We start from the raw sequence: 13,602 nt of genomic DNA on the forward strand, positions 1-13,602 counted from the left end.
ACGACAGGGGACCCCCATCTTCTGACCGGTATCGATACGTGTTAGGGTATCCCTAGAGATATCCTAGTTTGGATGGGTTGCAATCCATAATATTATAGCCAATGATGGTTCATCTAGCCCATTTTAGTCCCTATATTACCATAGTTTATAATGCACCCTACGTCCTTAAGTGGGCAAACTCTCCCCTTTGCTTGAGGTATTGTCTGGAGACACCAAAAAAAAAAAAACAATACAAAAAAGAAAAAGAGAAACAGGGAGCCTTCCCTACACACTTATCTCATTCCACTTTGTAATTATTTGAGACCTAGTCAGACCACTGCCGCCACTCCCGTATAGCGAATCCATGGTGACCAGGTTAATTCAAAACTCTTTTCAGAGTCCATTAGGATGCTCTGCATCTTCTCATGAACCATTATCCATGATAGTTTTGCTTTAACCTGTTGGAAAGGTATCGTTGGTAGCTTCCAGGATTTTGCTATAGTCATTTTAGCTGCCAGAAAAAAAAAGGAGATCAATTTATCTTGGACCCTCGAGGTCCCTGGTGTGGGGCAGTTCAATAAAGCATATTGAGCCTCCTTTGGAACATAGACCCGAACAACTCTATATATAAGAGCAACGAGTCTGCTCCAAAAGGATCGCACCTTGGGACACTGCCACCATGTATGATACATAGTGCCTGGAGCTGAGCACCCTCGGAAGCAGTCAGGAGACGTCCCTGGAAATATCCTAGCTATCCTGGAGGGGACCATATACCATCTTGATATTACTTTGTGATTTGCTTCGGCTAAGGAGGTATTAAGCAGCCCCGAGAGAACTCGCCGGCAGCATTGCTGCCAAACCGCTATTGGCAGATCGATTGCCATGTCTCTCTCCCACTCTGACATAAACGGTGTCTTAGTCTTCGTATCTACCAGAAGAGAATATATTACTGAGATACCCCCTCTCTGTCCTCCATTCCCCGGGCACCACCTCTCATATGTAGTGCAAAATGGTTTATCCAGGGTGGGTAACCTCAATGATCCCAAAAAGTGGAGTATTTGCCGCAGATGGAATAATTCAGACACCGGCATATTGAGAGTCTCCTGACAGTATCTCAAGGTTACACTCCATATAATTTATTTTTATACGGGAATACATACGCACACACAGATCTGTTCCATATACAAAATACGTGTATGCATTTTCAACTCGATGAAAAGCACATCTTCTTCTTTTTTCTTTTTTTTGTGGCCTAGCAATATTTCTGCATTCCAATGCAGATCTTTACATACCGTCTATAGATTCTCTTTTAAATACAGCTAAAAAGGTTCTTGCAAATGACTAATTTAAATTAAAAGCGATTCTCCATGTTACAGTTTTGTCTTAATGGTGATATCCTATATTTTCAAGGCAAGTTAAATGGGTCTATAGTCAGTGCGACTCCTTATCATTCAGCACTGCTTAGTGCTCATTAAACACAAATAGTACCATTTAACACTTAAGGGATAATTTGAGAAATTACTGTAAAATCTGTGGATAAAAGTGTTTTGCTTTTCTTTTCATTTACTATAGTGAGAATAGAGCTAGTCCATTTAGAATCTTGCAAGATAATTTTCATCATCATGCAGCTTCTTTGGAAGCTATTCCCTTAGTATGAAAATATCCCTAAAAAACGTAGGCAAAAATCATTATTTCTGACTTGAACCAAGACATCATGCCTAGTCTTACTGTCAACTTACTCTTGAGATACAGTAGTCACAAATACATAGTTTTTTCATACTGTAATTTCTTAAGATCCAATTAAGACATAATGCCCATAGCAGCCAGGCATTTTATTTTCTCATGGCAGTCTGGGTTGCTGTGGGTAAAAGCTCAATTTTTTTTATCTGCAAAAATAGTTGTGTTTATGCCTGTCCAGGCCCTTGGGAAGCAAAGAGAAACATTTTCTAAATTACCCTATTCCTTGATAATATGCAATGGCAATTATCTCACCGTTATCAGAGATTAACATGAAACATGATAATAAAAGGTATCCTGCAGTCATGTGAAACTTTGTAAACAGGTAGCAGATGTGGAAAGCAGGTAAGTAGATGTGCGTGCATGTATACTTGCATATCTTGCAGAGCTCCCAGGGAGCCTTCAAACCCAGGGCATTCTAGTATGCAAATGCACAGCATAACCGATGGTTGAGTGCTGAGGGAGCGCGGCCCGTTTCCACTTCCAATTGGGGGGAAGTTGGGGCTAAGCTTTCAACCACAAGAACTGCTGGACATTTATATAATAAAGTCCTGGGGAATTCTGCAGGCTATGCAAGAACATGTGCAGACATCACTAAGTATCTGCTCTCCTTATCTGTTCACCATTAGTCGTTGTATGTAATAAAGCATTATGGCCATAACAACAATTGTCTTCAGGTACCCGTTTTCCATATTCAACTCAGAGTTTGTAGAGTGCACTAGATACCATATTCTTTGATAACATTACAAAATTTGCACTCACCAAACTTTACCAGATTTTAAACTTTGGACCTCGGCCATTAGAACGAAGTGATAGTTCCAACCAATCAGCAAAGGAGTTGATGTCATTGTATCTAAAAAAAAAAACGATAAAACTTGACTTTACCTCCGAATGTCTGATTTCCAGTGCACAGGCACAGTTAGATGGGATTGGAAGAGCTATGAACATATAAGAACAGATTCTGTATTATTTGGTGAAATGTGCCTTTTGTTTAATAGGAATGTAGTGAGAAGCAGAGTCTTATAGAACGTCTTTTAAGAGAGAAGCGAGCTGCAGAGGAAGAGCTGGACAAGGTAAGACCAAGTTCTAGACTTGCATGCCTAATTACAGTTTAACCACTCATTTCCCAGGGTGGAATGTGTAGGGTTATATCAAGCAATTCAGTCTATTTCCTGGCCTCCTCATGTTGGCATACTATGGCTAAGCCCTAACTATTGGACCCCCCTGTAGGACCACCTCACTAGTCTATAAATTCAAACCTAGTCCCTTCATACAGTTTTCTCTTTTGTACTCATTCTAAAAGTACCCTCTAGTTTATGTTTTCAGTCTTACAGGCTATTCATAAAAGGGGTAAAGTGTTTGGAGAAGGCAGGAGAAGTGAACAGTCTAGGACAAAATAGCTGATTCGGAAAATTCTCCAATTCAGCTCATTTTCCAGTTCAGCTATGTTGTCCTAGATTGTCCACTTCTCCTGCCTTCTCCAAACTCTTCACCCTTATGTGAATACCCATCTTAGTACCCAGGAACACACAGCTCACACTGGAGCAACATGACCAAAAAATAAGAGGTTCTTGTGTTAGTCTCTTTCACCTCTCTGGCTGCAGCATAGGACACTTCTAGGCACACATCGTCTTTCACAAACACACAGCCTATTCCTGTAGGCGCACAGCTTGTAAAGAACCAGATGCTCCAGGCCCGGAATCCAGCCCTAGTTCAATGGAGTGAGTCAGGTGTGTGCCTCGCATTGCCCATGTACAAGCATTCAGTGGTCTCTCAACACTGCCATGTTGTCCAGTCATCCAAATGAAATATGTAGCACCACAAATTTTGCAAAATCCCATTACTTCAGGACAACTGTTTCATGTGTCATCTGCATCAAGGTTCCATGTCCTGAAATAGACCAGGACCTTGTGGACCATATGTTTTATTTTCTTCAGAAATAGAAAACATTATGGAAGGTTAATTGGCTACCACTGCCTGTATAGCTGTTCCGGGGGTTGTTTAGGTAACTGGTATAGGGAAATTAGATTATAAGATTCACCGGTAAAATGCTTTCTGTAAAGTGCTGTATGCTTTTGCATAAATAAAAAAAAAAAAAGCCATGGAATATATGCTGCTGTTCATAATCAATGCCATTCACTTTGAGAACATTCAGTGTTCCACTCTTATTTCTGCAGCGTTCTTTAAATATTTTGCTTTGTTTTGTGACTGGTTGAAGATGTACAGTTTTTTGTTGTGTATCCAGCCTAAGCTGTTCTGTTTGTGTGCGTGCAGGGTATACTTTTGAGTCTTTTGGCCTTGGCTTTTTGACTTGGCCCAAATCCAGAAAATAAATTTCAATCCCTCATGGTGATCTAGTGTCAACACCATCCAATTTCTTGTTGCAGGTGTATCGAGAAGGCCGGGTAAGCGAGAAAGATTATAGAAAGCTAGAGGAACTACAACAGCGATGTCTGATTGCAGAACGCAGTAAAGATGACCTCCAGATAAGCCTGCGCGCAGTACAAAAGAAAATAAAACAATTGCAACTGAAGTGAGCAAACCCATTGTACCATCAATTATAGCTGAAAAAAGCCAAGTGCTGTAAAAGCTTTCAGAGATGACTATGTAGATTACTGTCCTATGGGGAATTGTACATCATTTTGAGATAAGGCCACATGTTGGCTCATTTTACTTTTTCACTTGTGCATTTAACATATGGAAAATGTCTTGGAAAAAAGGCTCAGCATCCTGTGATTTGGTACGGTAAAATATAGCTACAGTCTGTGCACATTTATTATGTGTGTTTGCTGTTGAAGCCCTAATAATTAGAATGCATGTGTTAAAAGGTTTTTATACTGTATTATTCATGGTTATGGGATCTATTTATAAATGTTTTCACACAAGATTCAAACAACTTTCACCCAAAAGTTACACATTTTTCCAATTGGATTTCATTGGGAAATCCCGGGTGAAAACAACAAACCCCCCTACATTCTCTCTAAGCAAACCTTGGGAGTAAGTCTAGCTTTCTTGGAAGGATTAGTACTAACAGACTGGATATAGGTCTCATTGGCTGCTGAGCCTCACTGCCAGTGTGCACCAGTCTTACCCTCTGTACGTCGCCCAGAGAGAATTGACAGCTGATCATAAACTATAGTGAAAGTAAGAGCCTTTTATGTGGTTGATGAAGCCTTTTGGATGAGAGTTGCCATGTTTTGTTTATTCAGTACTATTGTAGTATTTGTTATGTTCCTATCTTTTATTCTAGTGAACAGAATTTTCCTAAATCTTGAGAAAATGTAATACAGGATGTAGCATGATTAAATAACCCTTCAGTTTGATCTTGTTAAAGAAACGGCTCATGGAAGGAGAATTGTTTAATGTATATATAAACCAAATCACTAAAATCTCACATAAGCTTTAACAAGTTAATGTAATTTCAAAAGTTATTTTAAATTTGCATCTATCATTAAATACCCGATCTTCCATGATCTTCCTGTTATAAGATAGCAATGCTCTATCCCTCTCCCCGAGCTGTGCTTCTGGGTTAGCTTCCAATGGAGACTACCAGCACAGATTATGTAGACCGTTTTCCCTATCCGGAAACCCAGCTTTAGAAATGCCATACTGCCATCGCTGGAGTGGATACATGTATACAGGACGTGGCTGCAATGAGGCTGCAGGTGATCAGCAGCACTGAGATGCAATAAAGGATGATGAAAAAAAAAAGTGAAAAGGTATTTTAATAAAATGTGACAATTGTTTGATACATGGTGCTTTAGCAAAGTAAATGTCATTCAATTATGGTTTAGTTCAGAAGCGAGACTTGTTGATTTCTAAAAACACCAAGGATGCTCAGATTTTTACAAAAGAAAACTGATGTTTAACATCAAGTGTTTGATTGGACAATTAATGCTATCTAGTAATCACTGCAACTCTGCTATAGACTTTGAGTCAGAACTTCTGCAGAAAACTGCTGCCCTAAAAATGTACCTTGAAGGATAAGTTCACCTTTTGCAAAAATTAAAGAAATGCATATTTAGTAATATAACAAAAAATATGGTTGTCTTTAATTTTTGCATTCAAGCCTGGAAAGCATGGCAACTGCGATCACTCGATCACAGCTGCAAAGCTCAGGCTTCTGCACATTCTCTCCCAGGCAGAGCTTCATACTGAGGTACAGAGTTTCAGTTAGAAGAGATGGGGAAGGACTTTAAACTGCAATGAAGCAGGTCATACAGCGTCCAGCCATCCTCTCTCTGGTTAGATGTGGCAGAGATGTCCGTATTCCTGTCCAGCCATCCTTCCCCATCTCTCCTAACTAATACTCCGTACATCAGTACGGAGCTCAGCCAGTATGAGAATGTGCAGAAACCTGGCTCTTCAGCCCTGATCAAGTGATCACCGTTGCAATGCTTTCCGGACTTGAATGCAAGAATGACAGAAATGCAGATTTTTTTGTTATATTATCAGATATGCATTTCTTTCATTTTTGCAAAAGGTGAACTTATCCTTTAACTAATAACAACAATGTATCTTATTTGTGTAGCACCTAGCTGTAGATCCTCAAATCATCTCTGAATTGGTGCTGACACTGTCCTTCCTTCTGGAGGGTGGCTACTTGTGTTCCCCATGGTTCCTGTGTGTGTTATAAAAGTAGTCACCACTCCAAGCTCACCCCTGTGATATACTACAATCTCACATTTTAGTTAGCTAGGTTGCATTAAGAATGTAGTCCATCACAGGAACAAGCTTGGCAAAGTAGCCACCCTCCAGAAGAAAGGACAGTCTCAGCACCAATTCAGAGATGATTTGAGGATCTACAGCTGAGTGATACACAAATAGGATACATTGTTGTTAATAGGTACTTGAATGCATTTTTAAGATTGAACTCCTGAGTTTAGTGTCACTTTCATTAGGACTCCTTATAGTGCTGATGGGTCTGGTTGCTAGCTGTGTGATATTGTGAAGTTATTGGTGTTTATTAGCTTAATGGGTAATTCAAAAAGTGTAGTCCCATAAAAGAAAGTACTTGGGTGGACTATGGCAGCTTTGGATTTAAGGCGACAATTGCAGCAAAAGCTGTTTTTTTCTTTTTGGGGTTATTTTTAAAGGACTAGTTCCTGTTTTTGACTACAGACTATCTTTTCACATATTCACAGTTGTCTTTCTTTACCATTATTCAATGTTCTTCTTTACTCTCTGTTCAGACCTTTACAAGATAATATGACATTTTGTGAGTGTTTCAGTGTGCAGATTTGATCTCCTAGTTCTCATTTACTCTCATTTTAATAGAACTGCATAAACTTGTCTATTCCATACGCTTAAAACATTTGGGGCCCAATCCATGTCGAGGCCATAGTGCCAGTAACAAAATCGGATTTGCATAGTGTGGTGACATTAGCAAGATAAGTATCAGCAAATGAGCTAAGCTGCAGATGATGATTAGCTGCTAGTTTTCCTCTATACAGATCATTACAAACCTGAAAAAACAATCATTTTTGCATAGGTCATAGAAACTTTAGTATAGCAGAGCTGTCATTAAAATTCACATTTTAGTAGTGCATGTCAGTATTGCTAAATCCGTATTAATTTGAGTTAAAAAGGATATATACTTTCCCCCTTTCTCATGTGTTTTAAAGCCTAGGCAAAATGACATGACTTTTAAGTACATGGAGGACTGTGGACTTTTCCTGTCATTTGACTATATTGACAAACCTTTAAGTGACATGGTGTCAAAAGGTTTTTTTTTAAACTTTTTCAAATGCTAATCACTTACAATGGATGCTGTTCTTTGATGTTTAAAAGTTTTAGTATCCTGCAGAATCAGCCTGTCTCCTGAGCACTAGCCATGATATCCTGTTTTAGAGTGGCACCTTTCCTTTGCATGTATTAACACACACTGAAATGTTTGCATTACGCTGAACTCTTCCACATCTGATTGTGTTTATGTGTGTGTACAAACGCATGTATCGTTGTGTAGTCTGTATTGTTAGTAGCTCTTTCTATCTCCGGCATCCGACCATTTTGTACGCCCCTTGCACCTCACTTGCCGTAGTATATTTTATTTACAAATATAACGGGATTAGTCACAGGAGAAAAATAACTATGATTAGACCATCATTTACATCCTGCTGTTTAGGTTTCTTATGTATTTTTATGCAACTCGCTTTTCATTTTTCTACTGTAGGTTTTTCTCAATTTTTTTTTTATCATCGCTTTCTGCTTTCCATCTGCATAAATCTGTATGTAATGCCTAGTTTCTGAAAAGTTGTGATTGCAGTTACAATTGTAATTCCCCAAAGGGCATATTTTTCTGTCTGGATCCAGACTACCTAGAGAGCGCCGCTGTTTGGATCTGATGCAAATCAACGCTTTACACACTTAAGCTATTGTTCCATGCCCTGAATTAGTAACTGGAAGATGACAATATTACATTCTGATTTCACCTGCAGTCACTTTTGATTAGCACATTATTCCTAGGTAGAGCACATGGATCACAGCCTGTTGATCAGTGCCGTTTGGGAGAATAGGTTCAGTCTGTATTTTGTCTTACTAAAGCAGGCTGCTTGAAAAACAATGCATATTGTAATGATGCAAAATACTTGGAAGCCAGTTTAATACCATCTATAGAATGAACTCTAGTTTGGTGGCAGTTTGAAAATGATGCTTGCCAATGTTTTTGGTCTTATATTGAATTGGTAACAGAAATGTTCAGCGGTTTTGTATATATTTTCTGTGTTTATGATGGAAGTTTCCTGGTTTTTGTCTGATTTTTGTGTCCTGACCATCTGAATTTTTAATATAGTATTATTGATCTTTTGCTGGATAAGGTATACTCATTCCTTTTTTTTTTTTAAAGCTCTGAGGAGGAGCTGTCCAGATGTCAGGAAACTATTCAAAAGCTGAACGAAGTTTTGGAGTCAGAAAGAAAAGAGAGCAGTTGTGTGAGCGAGGAGAGGCTAAAGCTGGTGCAGGGGAATGAACACTTACGAAAAGAAGTGGAAGAGTGGAGGAGGTCTGCCATGGAGGCGCAGCAAAAACTCAAATTTCAGGTATTGCTAGGTTCATTTGGGTCAACTAGTAGTAACATACAATAAAAATAAATAACTTCATAATAGCTGTCCTACAGATGCAGGAAATCTATTTATGTACTGGAAGATTATTACCTATTTTTAGTAAGTATTCATTTCCCGCTCTAAAAAAAAAAGTTATTTCGAGAGTGAAACTTTTATTGTGTGTGAAACAGTACAAGCAGTTCTTATAAAAATACATTTTTATTTAATATACCACAAAGTATTGTTGATGTGATTTTTATTCTGGCTTCGTACAATCTTCCTGTGCTATATTTGTATGATAGGTTTTTTTTTCTTCATAAATTGAATTCTAGGTTCTTCCTCTAGGGCCCTGGTGCCCAACTTGCAGCCCATGGGTCACCTGCACCCCTTTGGCACTTATTGTGCAGTCCTTGGGGCCCCTGCAGACAGCGTTCTGTGTTTTGTTGTTTACTCAAGCCAGTGAAGGAAAATATTCTTTAGACTGGCTTCTAGTAGTTCAAGTGCTTTCACACAGCTTACATTTTTCTGTGCATGTCCATTTTCCCTTTTTACTTCCCCCCCTCGCTGATCTTTTAGAATTAATATTTCTGGGAGAAATATCAAATGTGGCACAAATAATTTTAAGGGGGTTGTAGGGAGCACAAATGAAGCGTTGATTGTATAGAAAACCAAAACAAATGCCCAGCTCTAAAATAAATAAATATATATATATATAGTGCAATATAAATGGGTAAGCCGTATTAGTCCAGTAGACAAGATGTCAAAAAAGACAAAAACGCAGTATTGCAGTGTGCAATGATACCTTTTTTATTGGACTAACAAAATATATAAAAGACAAGCTTTCGAGAGTGAACCTCTCTTCTTCAGGTCAGAAGCAATACTGATCAACATGACAGTTTGTCAGTTTAGACAGGAGAAAGCTGTCTAAACTGACGGGGAGGAGGGTTTGTGGGGCGTCATAAATGTTAGACCTGGGAGTAAAAAATGCCTCCTGATAATCAAAAGACAGAAAAAATAAATGTAGGATGACAAATAAACCCTAAACAGATCAGATATATACCACATACATGAATATTGTGATGTTCTGTAGATTCATAAAAAGTTCTGGTAGTGTGTCAGAAAACCAGAATCCACATTAAGTCCCTCCTTTATGGCGTTGAAATGTAAAAATTTCCGTATATTCCCTTGACGATATTTTTGGAATATGGACAGAAGGAGAAGAAAGCCTTTTAAACTTCCATGAATCATTAAATAAACCAAGAAAGTCTCAGCTCAGTATAAAAAATGGTCGTACAGCGCTCAGTGAGTTATTAATAGCCACTTCCAATCCGTTCCCTTGAATGCTGAACCATCAATGTTACAGCACTCCTTCTCCCTCCTTATTCACCGGATTCCATCAAGTGCTCATAAAACATTAAAAAAGGTCCATAGTGTATCACGGTACATAGCATATCTTTGAATGGATAATACCCTATTGAGGTTTCATGTAACCGGCAGTGGCGCTGAGGAGGAGAGCTGTTTTGAGGCAATTGCACGATTATCCTTGTGAGTAAACGGTTTTAATAAAAATATATGTTTTTACTGTGTTACGCTATGGACCTTAATGTTTTATGAGCACTTGTACTCCGGGGCGTAACTAGAAATCACAGGGCCCCATAGCAAAATATTGTTTGGGGCCCCGTGATTGCTATTTATGCCACTTGCAGAGCCCACCATATACTCTCTATAGGGGGCTCTGCAGGGTCTCAGATGGGCTGCACACCTCTTACCTGTCAGCGCTGTCCGCCTCCGTGATTGCCGGGGGCCCCGCCTCCTCTTCCGTCCCCGGGCCCCCGACTTCTCCTTTATCGACAGGCCCTGCGACTCCTCTTACATCACTGGCCCCACCTGCTCTTAGGTCGCTGGCCAGTGATATAAGAGGAGGCTGGGTTGCTCTAAGGCAGGCCCCACCTCCTCCTTCACTGCGAACGCTGGCCTCTTCTGCCGTAGCTGCTGGCTGTCACTGACACAGCTCCGTAGCGGCTGTGAGGGGAAACGCCATTGCTGAGCAGTGTCAGTGACAGCCAGCACCCTTGCATGCCATAGCGACCCAGGCGGCCCACATGGCATCAGAGGGATGCCCTGGCCGGGCCCCCTGTGCCCGGGCCCCATAGCGACCGCCTGGGTCGCTATGGCGATTGTTACGCCACTTCTTGTACTGCTTGCTTGTACTCGCTACAGGTTTAAGAAAAACTAACCTTCAATTTCTGCAGTAGGCTCCCTTGCTGCTCAACACCCCAATCTGTAGGAGGACTTTATAATCCTTCAAATACTAAATTCCTTAAAGTGACATTAAAGGCAAATTTTTTTTTCCCTCCCCCCCATGTAAATGTTAGCACTTACCTTAAATGATGTCTCTTTTTCCGATCTTCCTCTTCTTTCCCCATGTTTTCATCTATCTCTCCAGCGGTGTGACGTCACTCCGATCCAGCGCTGACTGCCCTGTCCCTCCGATCCAGCGGTGTCTGCAGGCGGGTGCACTCGTCCATAGACTTACCTTGCATCTCTGCTCGTCTCCCGGCCGAGAATCGGAACTGCTCATGCGCCCGCCCCAAGATGCTTTGCAGCCGTACGAGCAGTTCCTGATTCTCGGCGCGGGAACGAGCGGCGATAACGAGGTCAGTTTTAAATGATTTTAAGCGGTTTTTTTTGTTTTTTTTACACTTCTTGCCTATATCTACTGCATGCTAGCAGTAGATATAGGCAAAAACAACCGGAGGGTTTAGAACCCCTTTTAAAGTATTTCTTTGCTTATGGTTAAGCTTGGCCACTCATGTTGAAGTGGGGGAAAGTGTGATGTGTGAAAGTAATGGTTTTCCACTTGGATTTATTGGTGTATTGTGGGGGAAAGGGGAGGGAGATATAACAGGCATGCTGTACATTTTCACAATTAGTTCATCAGACCTGTAGTGAGCGAACCTTTATGTTGGAGTTCCCCATGCACACTAATGGAGGCATTTGGGTACTTGTCTTACTATGTGTTTGTTGTCACCAAATCCTTAATATATTGTATAAAAAATATATAAGGTATAATAATATAAATATTTATATATAGATATATATCTCTCTATAGATTATATATATATATATATAATATTTAACAATTGCGAAAGTGATTCTTTCTAAGACCCAGACTAATAACTCTGGCAGTTTCTGAATTTCCTTGACTTTGTTGACTATTATGAGCTCCTTTGGTCTGTTTACCTGCAATAAGCCTTGCAATAATAGCATGTAAAGATGTGTAGAGCCTTAGACAATTTCAGTACAAGGATCCATTATACACTTGTTTTAAATTCACAATACTGCTCTGCTGCTAAGTTTTGTCATGTACATAAATGGTGCTTTATGTGTTGTGTTATTTGTTATCTTGCACTGGTTTTGTGATAGCAATTATTCAAAAGATGTGTTATAAATTCTATGAGGAATGATCAGGTCCACGGACAGTTTTGTGCATGTGTGCATCCTCAGGACTCTCCATTTGTGAGTGAGCCTCACATCGAGCAGTATGTGCAATGTCTGCTGCAGCTTCTTTTTAACCAATACTAATAAAATTGCCGAAATGTTTTCCAGGCAGCCCAACTGACAACATTCATCTGTTGTGCTAGGTTTCATTTCATACATAGTGACATTTTTGCATTATTTTATGGAAAGCTTTTGGATTGTACTACAATTTGACTGCATGTATGTAGTACAGTAGAGGCTTCTTAGAACCGGCGGTATTCACTTGTCTCAATCCATAAAATATCGCAAAATTTAGGGGATTATTCCTTATTTTAGGACAGTGAATGGAGACAAGCAAATCATTCTTTTATACCCCATCAGCCAGATGAACATCCAGAACCAATGGTGAACAGTGCAACTACAGTTTTATATCTCTCCACTCCATAACTCACCTCAGTGTCCTTGAGCGTCACTAATTTACTAACTGATATATCAGTCTGGATGTCCAACACTTCTTAAAGCACAATCTTCCATTAACTGAGTTCATTATATTTCCTCCCCCGTGCACACTCCCCCAACTTTTCCATTTCGATTGATAACAGAACTATCCCTCCCTCCCCCATGCCAAGGTGTCATCCTTGACTCCAGCCACACATCTGCCCCACATCAAATCACTATCCAAATCCTGCCACCTTCACCTTTGTAACATCTCCAAAATACGCCCCTTCCTCACCAATGAAACCGCAAAGCTACTCATTCACTCACTTGTCATCTCTCGTCCCTACTATTGCAATGCCCTCCTCATTGGCCTACCTCTACACAGGCTGTCCCCTCTTCAGTCTATCATGAACACTGCTGCTAGACTCAACAACCGAACCAACCACCCTCTGCCAATCCCTCCACTGGCTTCCAATCACCCAAAGAATGAAATTCAATATACTAACAACCACTTACAGAGAAATCCACATCTGTGTTTCCAGATATATCTCCAACCTTGTCTCAAAGTATCGTATCACCCTAACCCGTCCCCTCCGTTCCTCCCAAGACCTCCTGCTTTCTAGCTCCCTCGTCAACTCTTCCTATGCTCGCCTCCAGGACTTCTCTAGAGTCTCTCCCATCCTTTGGAGCTCCCTACCCCAACATGAACATCTATCACATACTCCGACTGCCTTTAGGCGATCCCTAAAGACTCATCTCTTCAGGGAAGCCTATCACGCCTCAGCCTAAGCACTGAACATTCACTTTCTCAAACAACTCATCCCCACACAGCTACCACCTCTTGTATCACTCGCCTCTCCCTTTTAGATTGTAAACTCTCACGGGCAACCTCTTGTCTTGATTTGTATTGTAACCGTAATGTCCTCCT

At 40.3% G+C, this 13,602-nt stretch overlaps 1 protein-coding gene across 1 annotated transcript in view; it reads left to right on the forward strand.

Moving 5' to 3' along the window:
* SCLT1 (sodium channel and clathrin linker 1) overlaps positions 1–13,602 on the forward strand; it is a 130,203-nt gene that overhangs the window by 87,854 nt on the left and 28,747 nt on the right. Inside the window, exons 15-17 of the mRNA XM_018560293.1 lie at positions 2,715–2,789; positions 4,104–4,249; positions 8,561–8,753. Of these exons, the coding sequence (XP_018415795.1) occupies positions 2,715–2,789; positions 4,104–4,249; positions 8,561–8,753 (414 nt within the window). The remainder of the gene's footprint in view (positions 1–2,714; positions 2,790–4,103; positions 4,250–8,560; positions 8,754–13,602) is intronic.

Source organism: Nanorana parkeri, unplaced genomic scaffold (assembly GCF_000935625.1).
Source record: "Nanorana parkeri isolate BGI_ZX_2015 unplaced genomic scaffold, ASM93562v1 scaffold446, whole genome shotgun sequence".
Classification (NCBI taxonomy): Eukaryota; Metazoa; Chordata; class Amphibia; order Anura; family Dicroglossidae; genus Nanorana; species Nanorana parkeri.